Source organism: Coenobita brevimanus, chromosome 40, assembly GCF_032717465.1.
Source record: "Coenobita brevimanus isolate Jiangsu-jjx chromosome 40, ASM3271746v2, whole genome shotgun sequence".
Classification (NCBI taxonomy): domain Eukaryota; kingdom Metazoa; phylum Arthropoda; class Malacostraca; order Decapoda; family Coenobitidae; genus Coenobita; species Coenobita brevimanus.
The window spans coordinates 6,932,068-6,944,156 of NC_136993.1; the positions used below are offsets into that span (position 1 = coordinate 6,932,068).

General features: G+C 40.0%; 1 protein-coding gene across 1 annotated transcript in view; it reads left to right on the forward strand.

Annotated features, from left to right (window-relative positions):
* Nucleotides 1-12,089, forward strand: part of LOC145397227 (chondroitinase-AC-like) — a 129,151-nt gene that overhangs the window by 114,812 nt on the left and 2,250 nt on the right. Inside the window, exons 13-14 of the mRNA XM_080270424.1 lie at nucleotides 1,226-1,453; nucleotides 8,369-8,556. Coding sequence (XP_080126550.1) covers nucleotides 1,226-1,453; nucleotides 8,369-8,556 — 416 coding nt within the window. The remainder of the gene's footprint in view (nucleotides 1-1,225; nucleotides 1,454-8,368; nucleotides 8,557-12,089) is intronic.

Sequence of the window (12,089 nt, forward strand, 5' to 3'; positions counted from 1 at the left end):
CTAGAACTAGGGTTTCCATACTGGGAGGAAGGTCCCGTTGGTGGGATATTTGGACATTCCAGAGGAGGGTGGGAATAAACAGGTAAGACGACGACGACCAAAAAGGATCTGTTGTTGATAATATATTCGATATTTGTTATGGACAAATGCTTTTTGGCTTTTAATTTGTGCTTACTAAGAATCGAGTAAGAAATACGGTCCTCAGATAGGTATCATGCTGCAAAACGGTAGAAATCTCTCAAACTTATTACCAGACCTTTATGAAAACATCCATTATACCTCAAGTTTTCTTGCTGTTACCCGTAAACAACTGTGGTAAAATGAAGGTGAATACCACTAGAATCCAGGTTTTTACGATAAATCCCAAAGGAAGTGGAGGAATAACCCTCTATAGGAGGTGGGAGAGGAAATCAAAAGGTTTTCTGGAAAATATAAGGTATTACCAGGAAAACCATGGGAACCTCAGGCCCATGAAGAGAATGATCATATTACACACACACACACACACACACACACACACACACACACACACACAGTGATGATCTCGTTATGAAGGGGGTTGAATGAAAGAAACTGAAGAGAAAAATCCAGTTAATGTGGGTTAATATCTTAGAGTTTGCAAGGGGAAGGAATGCACCTTAATTTTTCACACAACTGCGGACGTCGTGTTAATAGAGTCCTTTTACTTTAACTCGGCATAGATTTTTGTCCTTTTGCTCCAAATTTCACGTAGTTCAATGACAGAATAATACGATGTTATGGCTCTACACCATTTTCATGGCTAGCTTCACATTCTTGTAATAACTCTATACTGATGGAGAATAGATGGTAATTTTTCGCTAGGTCAGAGTAAAAATGGGATAAATGTGATCAGCCAGCATTTCACACTCCACAGTGCAATATATAAATAACGACGTAGAAAGGCCACACACCTTCTATTATTGTCACCAGCTCGGGGAAGCATTGTCAGAACTTAGCGGCTACTTTTCCCTTCCCGGTTTATGCTTTCAGCGTATGATAAACAGAAAACTGTCAACTTAGGAGACTCCATAGATCCTTGTGACACGTATTTATCTCTTATATTTTAATAAATTACCCAAATTACATATAGGAGACTGTCGAGATTTACAAAATCCGTTTAGTCACGGGTGTTAAACTGCCTCTTTTTTTTTTTTTTTTTTTTGCAAAAAACGATCCCTGGACAGAAGCAACTTTCTCTCCTCAGTACAAATTGGGACCGAAATGGGTTGATTACTTCTACAACGACGCTGCGTTCGTGGGCGGTGTGACAGACGGGAAGGTGGGTGTGACTACCATGGACTACAACCGCCCACATGTGTCACTGACCGCCCTTAAGTCTTATTTCTTCTTTGATGACGTTCTTGTAGTCGTTGGTTCCAGGATCACGCTCAGCAAGTTCACCGGAGAGGATGTTATCACCACGCTGGCGCAGGTGGGTTTGGCGTAAGGGGGGGATGTGGGGAAAATATATGCTGTAAATAAATCTTATCAATAAGGGATGGTGAGTGAGATTTTTATATATTTTATTGGATCCAGGTTACGTAATTTAAGACTGACAGTGGATGTACTTGCTATGTCAATGCAAAGCAGAAATGGACAGATAATCCTTTTTATATGTATAAGTTTTGCGTGCTTACTTATAATTCTAATCTAATGTGACATACAAGGTCGACAGTAGGGAGGGACAGGGATCTACATTTGCCTCTTCATGGCCAACTGGAGGCATGAATCATAGTTGGCAGTACATTGAATGTGGCAGAAATACAACTATTTAACTGTGATCAATCCTACAGCATCCTCTCTTCTCACCCAAACACAACTTAGGTTCATTCCACGAATTTCCTTGTCATCCATGTCTGTTCCTTTATCATCAGGCGATTTCAGTCTTCGAGAATATTTTGGAGTAAACTTTCACCGTACTCAAACTACTAACTAAAGCACGTAATAGGCGTCCACACTGAAAGTGTGGAACGTGCTCGAATGAGAGAGCGAGCAAGTCAAGCAGTGCTGAATATTGTCTCATGTGACTCATCATCTTCCTCCGATTTCCTGGCCTGAAAACACTAAAAAGAACTTTTTATATTACACCAAAAATATTCCCTCACACTTCCTAAAACCAACTCTCTCAGCAATCGTCGGAAAATACTGCTGCGCTACTCATGCAACCTTAGACCGTTACTTCTTGCGCAGCCGGCAGTTACGCTAGTCTGCCTTATAAAAAATCGTTTCCTCGATTTACGGAAACACTATTGGGAATTACGGGTTGTCTAAGAAATGAAAATAATTGAGGATTTTTATGCCATTTCCAAACTAGTGTCTATCTTTCTTGTAACTTCAAAATTAGCTGAGATATCAAAAAAAGTTTGCCCTTGTTCTACAGAGATTTCCTCCCGATCCCTACCCCCATTTCTTGCTGATACGATTAACTTTCGTTTGGGTACATTTGTCGGGGGTCCAACCTGTGCTTAAATTTGGTGTTCTCGCTCGCATTGCTTGCACGATAAATAAAACTCATTTCCAAAGTGTGTACTCTGCTGTCGTAACTCCACCATCCACCAAATCAGCAGTCCAACCGACCCATTTCTTTTCTTACCCCTTCCTTATGTTTGCTTCCTTGAGTTTCAGAGCACGACGGGATTCATACGGTTAAACCCACCTTTTATCAATCGAGTAGGATAGGTTACTGAATAGAGGCGAGAGGGAGGAAAGTGAATGGGTGAAAGTAAAGGTGAATTTGAATTATATATGACTCTCTCTCTCTCTTTCTTTATATACAGTATATATATACATATAATTATGCTCTCCATATCTCTCTCTCTCTCTCTGTATATATATATATATATATATATATATATATATATATATATATATAATGTGTGTGTGTGTGTGTGTGTGTGTGTGTGTGTGTGTGTGTGTACATGAAGTGATACAAGGGGAGAGAGTAATCATAAGAAGAAACACACCATCGTAGTCAGAAACATCTTTATTTTTTATCAGTGAGGTTTCAACTCGTTTGTCATTCTTTGGACCAAAGAAAGTACTATAAACCCATTGAATACATTGTGTCTGAAATAAAAACCACAGGAACATGACGGTGGAAAAGAGAAAATAACTCCTCCTAAGTCACTTTGCTGAAATATAACTATGACGGGAAAGCAAAAACGGGAAGTTCTATGATATATAATCAGATCTTAAAAACTGAATAGGCTAGAGGCGTGGAAGAGTCGTGTGTGAGTCCAGTGTGGGCTGCAGTTGCTGAGTGAGGAGTGATTCGCCCGGGAGGTGTGTTGCCTTTTCAAAAGTAGTGTGAATGTTTGAATCTGATTCGTTTATGGGGTAAGATGAGACTTCACCACAGTTTCAAACGGCAGACAATGTGACACAGATGAAAAGCCCCGTCCTATATATATATAGATCTTCCCTGATATTCTGCAATTCTTACTTTGATTTGTATTTTTAATTTGTCCTGTATAAGATGCATTATGACTACATAAATAAATATGGATAACAAAGGTTTGCAGACCGTCAGGAAATCGATCTTTATAATTGAACCATTGTTCAGTAGTGTTACTGGGTTTGCACAGTGTTCTACAAGACACTTTGCGATAAAATTCCCAAACTAAACTCGACAGATTATTGTGTATGTAGAAGCTTTGCACATCTATGGTCTTAGAAGTAGGTAGGTTACGAATTTTATTGGTTTCCCGTGACTTTGTGGGTGTGAATGAAAGTGGGAAACCATTAACCCGCCCCATCCCGACCACTTTTCCACCATTGACTCCCCCCAATCCCGACCATTTTTGGATTTTTTTTTTTTTGGCTCAAACCGCCAGTTTTGGTGAGAAACATTGAAAAATCATAGAGAAATCACTCACCTGAGGTTAAAAATACTCGATACAGGTAGCAGTGCCTCCTCAATTTACTGTGTTTTCTATAAGGCTGGCTCCAAAGAAGAGTTCTATGGGAGGATAACCATTCCACATCACTCATAAACGGTATTTATTTATTTATTTGGTACGAATTTATATGTGGTATGAGAGAATATTGGTTTTCACACAGTAATATAGGCAATATAAGCATTGTTTCACTCATGAAACATCAACATACCTGACCTTTTTTGGCGACATTACCTGATCATTATTTCTGACTGTTTCTTCCTCTAATGCTATGTAAAGTTTGTCCTCCACATTGTCATCGATTGGGGAATCTCTCTGGCCCTGAATTTCGTACCGTGGAATGACATGGCTTTACTGGCCAGGTCACTGGTAACAGGTGAATTGCTGAGACAATGGCATGCAGGGGGAGGGAGGTCATGCTGGGTAAGGCATTGTCCCTGCCTGGCATCTTGTAGAGGAAGGTGTCCCGTGTATACGTACCAAAAATCACTCGTGAAAATTGAAAATTGTACACATAGGGACTTTGCAATTGATTTGCGTTTATGTACGTCAATGGGATTGGCAGTGACAAAAAGTGTGGACGTTAATTCACATCGACGGGACACCGCGAGTTAAAGTGCACTGTGTAAATGAACTTATGAATGTAAAGTAAAATAAGTTGAACAAATATTACAAGCTCTTGTGACTAGAGTCGACACATAATACGTTTTAATTGAATGTCTGTCAGAGCTGAGCTTTGTAGTTAGCCCTGTGGATGTAGGCTTATGGTATACTTAAATGATAAAAGAATTTGCATTTTTCTTCAACTAGTATAACGAGAAAGGGAAGTTAGCATCTGAGGTGAAATGCATGTTAGGGTGCTTCAGGTTTAAATAGCTTACAAAGAGGATGGCAAAGGATGGAGAACTAAAAAAAAAAAAAAGTATTGTTGATATCTCGCTAGTAGGTGAGGTTTGAAACAGGAGGGACAATGCAGGAGCCGTCACTGAACTACGTTTGATAAGCAGTGCCTGTCACGGGGGGAATTTGATTTCATGAATTAGAAATGCTAAATGTTACTTGAAAATAGAGACAGGGAATTGACTTGTGAAAATCAAGTAGTATGTTTTATTTTATGCTGGCTTACATCGCTAATTCTCTAAGGACGAAAATTTTTAAACATTCTCAACAGTACACAGCAGAGACTAATTACTCACAAGTGCTGTTTGTTAGTACTGTTAGCCTCTTGAGAAAGTGACTCCACCCCTGACAATCAATAACTAATGCTAATAATAATAGACAGGTTCTTGCCAGTGCTTAACTCCTGGCTGGCACAACAGATTTAAGTTTGATACAAAAGAACTGGCCTAAGTACCAGTTATGGATAATGTAAAGATTTTGTGCAAACTAGGAGAGGCAACTAAAGTAAGTTTAATGTGGAGAAATAAAACACGATTCTAACTACATTAAGCTCAAAGAAAAGAACTGTAAATTTATTGATTACAATGAAATAAATTTACGTTATATGAGTCTCAAAATGAATTCAAAAGGGGAATTCACAGTCGCTAAGGGACACATGAATTCAAATAACAAAGGAAGTACACTCACTCGCTCATTCAAAAGCTAACCTAACTTAAGTCTACAAAAACTAACAGAAATACTGGTCAGCGGAGGGACTGAGCCAAACAAAAGACTGGGTGTCTGGGTGATGAACACCAAAAGCTGCTATTCGCTGCCAGCCCCCTTCACCAATTCACCGTCTAGGTGGAGATTCAGGAATTCACTGTACGTACAATGAAGACGTTGCTCATGATGCTGGGCACAAACGATCCTATCCTCAAGGCGACCCAAAGCTGACTAAGTTCAAAGGGGGAAGGGAGATAGGAGATGGCTGTGTTTGCTGGAAGTATGCGTGGCCTAACTTCAACGGTCAACAGAGGGAGGGTGAACGATATACGCTCACAAGAAATCACTCGGTGAAAGCACTGTCGTGCATGAGTGGTCACTTATGATACAGTGACATATGTTCTGAAAACTATCCCGATCGAAATGCATACAGAGACGGTTGAACTGAGTGATGCCCAGTGGGAATTCCACTAGAGTTCGTAGATTTCTCACCAATGTACAGTGTCACGATTTTGTATTAATACACTATTAATACACTCGCACAAATTCGTGACAGGGTCTTCGAGATTTTCCATGACTATTCCATCTATTTCCTTTTTTTTTTTTTTTTTTAGTATCGAAAATTGTAGGAATCAAGTTTTCACAAGTGAAAACAAAACGACTGTGATATAGGTAATTTTTTGCCTTTAAACTGCTTTCTTCTCAGCAAAACTTATAAGCAAATAGAGGGAGTAGCAGAAATTAAGCTTTTACAGATGGTTGTCCATCATTATACCTCTGCTTACTATCAGTTTATTTACTGTTTTCCTCCACTTTCATGGTTTCTTAGTTGACACTTTCACTAGCTCAACATTGTACCAAGACTCTTACCGGCATGGTTCAGCCACTCAACTAGGGATACTTACTCATTGTACTGCAACATTCTCTCAACGAGAACGGTAATTATATAATAGCTCGGGAATTAAAGGACTATCCACAACCAGTAGAAGTTATTTACTCACCTTCAGTCTGTCATCAGATGTTGGGGTGTGACTATTGTAATTGCCTGCATTTCCCAAGACTGACACTGAATTCTTTTCACAGTGATGTTCGTCCATTTCATTTCGATTCTGAACCTTGCCAACATGTGTGATTTTTTTTTTCCGTTGCTAAATTGCCACATTAAATGCAGACGATAAATAAAAATTCCTGCCTAGATCAATACCACTTATTGCTCCATTTACACATGCACTGCCAACACTTGACTGATAATTATGTGCCACACAGTTTATATCAAACGAATCTTAAGCACCTTGGATGGGATATTCATATAGACATTTCTTCAACTTCTCTCTATGGTTATTGAAGGTGCTGCTCTTACTTCCGGAGTGCTTGAGTAATGTTAAAATTATGTAATGTTTGAAGCAATTGGTAAAGAGCATTCTGAAATGTTAAAAACAGGTTATGAAAGAAAAAGGGACGTCAAGAAGGTAGAGTGGTGCTGAGTAGATTTTAGATCATTGAGGCTAAAAGTCCAGAAGGGCACCAGACGTTTACAGCACACAGTAAACTGAGCTGAAGTCATACATTAATATCTACTACGGCATAGTTCAATAGCATTAGCATCTGGCTAAGACTCAAGTAGCTGGGCCAGAGTGTGAATGTCTCAAAATGGCTTTGGTGTGGAATATTATAAATGCGACTGGACAGAGAAAATGCGAGACTGAGGTCTTGTTATTTGGCCGCCTCCCCACCACTGAGGATGACATGGATTACCTGTGTTTTTATAGCCTGGTATTAAAATAAATAAATAAATTAATAAATTATTGGCGTGAAAAGCTGAATCATTTCCCAGTTCTGATCTACTCCTTATTGTGTTACCATGGGTCGAAACTAATGGTTTGAGTGCTTGGAGACGAGAAGTGGCCACTGAATTCAATGGGCCTTAATGTCGAATACATGGCCCTGTCCTGTGACTTGCACCAAATAATTGTTGACAAAATCGATTTCCTACACCCTTACCGGGCACTTAAGCTGTCCGCCAGGCCTGACTCAAATCTTATCAAGAATGAAGGGAGAAACCTGTACTGTACACAGGAAAAATCATCTGGTAAATTACCAATATGCTGGGAATCGAACCAGGGACTCTCAGGTGAGAGCCAGGCAGCTTATCAAGAATGTTAAAGTTTAACCTTTCTGTATGGAATCGACTTTTGACCCACAGCTTTGAAAACGGAATAGCTTCATCCACTGCCAAATTTAATCCACACCACGAAGTTTTATCCAAACTGAATAAAAACTATCTGGGTTAAAGAGCCAATCATTTGACCTTAAGCTGTGGCGATTACCCAGACCGGTTATCCAGCAATTTGATCTATTTCCACTTTCCTGTCCCACAACATTTACACATTTTTTTTTTTCAAAATCGGGTCAAAACTGAGTTAATTCAGTCCTTGATCTTTGACCGATGACCCTCTTCACCCAAAAGTTAATCACCTAATCCTTGGCTCGTCCACAATCATTATGTTGTATTTTATGCAATTCTGGACAATGGTTCTTCCATAATCTTTTTAGCAGGGAGACGGACAGACAGACAGGTAGACAGGTATATCAGACCAAACACATAACCAAACATACAGACGGACAAGCATAAAGGCAGGCAGATCAAATAAAAACAGATAATCCCCCATCGTTTTTGCCCGTGGGTGCAACAAAAAGCATAGATAGATCCCTGGATGCCACACTGCTATGGGCATAGCGAGTAAAAATGAAGAAATAAATGTACCATAAAATTACGAATAGCGGTATGTTTACTTTCATTAGTTATATTACCATCATTAATGTCAGTAACACTATCTGTGAGGCAGATGGTGTACGGCGACCAGCACGTGGTGGGCAGCAAAACTGGTGGAGAAAGCACACTGGGTCTTGACAGCGTAACTATTGAAGATTCCCCAGCCTACCTACACCACAGGAACATTGGCTACGTCTTCCTGCAGTCTGACCACACACTCCATGTGTACGCCAAAACAAAGGACCAACTCAATGTCTTCACGTAAGTTTCCATGAACGTGTGTGTGTGTGTGTGTGTGTATGTGTGTATGTGTGTGTGTGTGTGAGAGAGAGAGAGAGAGAGAGAGAGAGAGAGAGAGAGAGAGAGAGAGAGAGAGAGAGAGTTGTTCTTGTTGTTACACTGTCCCCCCCCCAAAAAAAAAAAAAAAAACTCAAACCCAGAATAAGAGCCGACAATATCTGCCCCTTCTTAAGTATAACAGAACAAAAATAAAACCTACCTCTGTATCTGGCTATTTCGAAGTGCCTGGGCATATTGACTGGAGCGCGCACACACACACACACACACACACACACACACACACACACACACACACACACACACACACACACATATACACACACACACAACTGGGGTTCATAAGAGTTCCAGAGTTTAACACTTGCATTAATGAAAGACAGATGAATGTGGTTAACTGTTGGATTAGACTGCGTGACAGACAGAGAATGAGAGGTATTGCTAGACGTGTCTTTGATGTGCAATAGTTTGTACTAAAGAGCATAGCTGATATTGTCTGAACCATAAGAACGTAATACTGAGTGAGTTTCAAGAGGTAGGTCAACTAAGTGAACGGGCTCGCGATGCTTAATTCGTTTGAGGTAAGTTTTGTTTTCGAATGTTTATGTGTAGTTATGCCTTGCAATGAACAATATACATATAATATTATTTTACTGAGAAATAACGAGAACTTAAATTTTCTCATCACCTGCTCATGTAATATCCTATGTATACATTCTCCACACCAATTAAATCTTGAATATATCCACTTGAAAGAATTCTTGTGTGGATCACTCCCAACATAAGCATTATAAACGATCATTGGTACTTCCTAGTTAGCTACCAATGGTCATAGCAGTAAAAATTCAATAATTTGCTTTAAATAATTGTTACCCTAACGTTTATAGAACGATCTGGGAGGTTCAGTGACCCAGAGATGAAATGAGGGGTGGTGGATAAGAGTGTGAGGGGGTAACACAAGCAATATAATAACTGGTGTCCATGGGAGGTACACATAAAATTCTGTGTAACAGTATGGTAGACCTTATTCCCTGAGCACCTTTCAATAATGTATTGCGCCACATTGATTCATTGTTTATGGTCATGGGCAAATTACTTTGATACCTGATAATTCATCACTCTGGGACCCTACAATACATAGCATCTTTAATGGTGTTTGTTTGTTTGTTTGTTTGTTGTATATGTGGAGGAATAAGTAGCATCAAGAGAGCGAGAGACTGACGAAGAGAGTGTATGTGAGCGAGGTGGAAGGAGGGAGAGGGAGGGGGAGGCCGAGGATGAGATGGAGGAATGGAGTGGAGAGGGAGGTGTGAGTTGGGAGCATGTGGCAATAAGAAACACTTTGTGCAGAACATGGATTGTTAAAGGAAACGTAATACTTACAGGACGTATCCTGACCTACGCGATCCGAGAGTCTACGTTTGAATATGTTCGATTCAACCCTCATTGTGAATGCACCATGCACTACATAATGCTCCCTTCCAAAAAGAACTAAACCTATTCGCTTTAAGCCATTCTTAGTTAATTTGCCTTTGTGCTGCCTGGTGAGATTTAACTCTTATCCCTCGAAAACTCTCTATTACATCAAATAACCATAACACCGCCTGAAATATTACTGTAGCTAACAAAATATTCCCCTTGGTTCACTCGGCCACACAAGTTCATTGCCATTTCCTTGGTGTTATGTGAGTGTTATGGATTCATTTCGTGCCATCTCACATATTGTTAATAGTTATGTTAATATTTTGAATCCGATGATGTGTTTTTCAATCAACTTACAAGGCTATATATAGACTCAGGAAGGATCTCAATAACTGAAGGAGTTAATGAAGGCTTTATGGAACCTCTACATTAAGAAAAGTCTCTCTCTCTCTCTCTCTCTCTCTCTCTCTCTCTCTCTCTCTCTCTCTCTCTCTCTCTCTCTCTCTCTCTCACTCACTGGCAAAAATGAACTAAATATGTAAATATGTCATTAGATTAAAGTGGTTAAATATTGGTTAACTGTGTTCTCCATTTTTTGCTAGACCATCATAAGTCTTTATTTTGCATTTATAGACGTGAATATTTTGACCAGACATATTCCTTACTTTTCCAACCCTGTCTAGTGCCTATCACCCCGCCACTTGCATGTCAGTTCTTTCATTATGCCTATAACTCTGTCCCATAATCATGCACTCTTATCCTACCTTTTACTCTGCCCACCGTTCGCCATGGTGGTCATTGTAGACCTTACATTTCCTATCATTCCCTTTATATCCAATAGTGCTACGTACCTATCACTGTGTTTCTCCCTCTTACAGCTTACTGTAATAATCTCTTTCCTTGTTTTTGCGTGCTTCACGTTCAGTGTCCCTTCCCCATGCCCTTGCCTAGATCTAAGGTCCTGTATACACCAAATGCGTGCTGGGGTCGGCGAGAATTTGGCATCATTGCCTACACCCACAAGCGTGAGAGGTCTGTTCAGAAAGAATCCTACCTTAGGCTCTAAAAATATAAATAAATAAATAAATAAATAACTTGTCTAGGATACTAATCCTCTTAACAATAGGTTTCTTCTGATTTCTTCCAATTTGACACACGTAGCTCAGCAATCCACTACCTGAAACATTTTTCAAAGTCGGTTTTTGATATCTCCTGTAGGTGCTTCATCACATTCGTCATGAGTTCTTCTGTCATCTCAGACTGGGAACCCTTAAACAGAGTTTTGAGACTGGGAAATAACCAACAGTCACAAGGAGCCATGTCTGGTGAGTAGAGAGCTTGCCGGACCTGTGGGATGTTGTACTTGGCCAAAAATTCCTGAATCAGTTGAGGAGAATGAGCAGGGGCATTGTCAAGGTGCAGCTTCCAACTTGCCATTTTCCAAAGGTCTGGTCTCATCCGCCGAACTGCGTCACGAAGACAACGGTTACCGTCTAGGTAGTGATGTCCGATGACAGTCTGACCTGGTGTGTATTCGTGATGCACAATACCACGGTAGTTGAAAAAAAGAAATGTTAACATGCATTTCACCTTGCTGCGGATCTGTTGTAATTTTTTTTTGTCGAGGCAACCCTGCATGCTTCCAATGGGATGATTTTGCTTTGGTTACTGGATCTTACCGCTGCATCCAAGTCTCATCTCCAGTGATAAGTCTTCAGAAAGTCTGGATCGCGATTTGCACACTCCATCATATCTTGAGCATTGTTCATCCGCAGAGATTGTTCACATGAAAGGAGCTTTGGCACGAACTTGACAGCAACTGTTCACATGCCCACATCATCTGTTAAAATTTGTGTGCTGATCCATCACTGATTCCTGTTTCATTAGTAATTTCTCTGACAGTCAGCCGACGATTTCCCATTACTAAACCTCAGACTTACTTCATATTTTCAGCACTCCCACTTGTTGATGGCCTCCCAGGACGTGGATTGCTCTCAACTGACATTTGGATATTTTTAAAGTGATTGTACCACTACTTTATTTGCATTACCCCCATGGCTTCATTCCCCAAAACA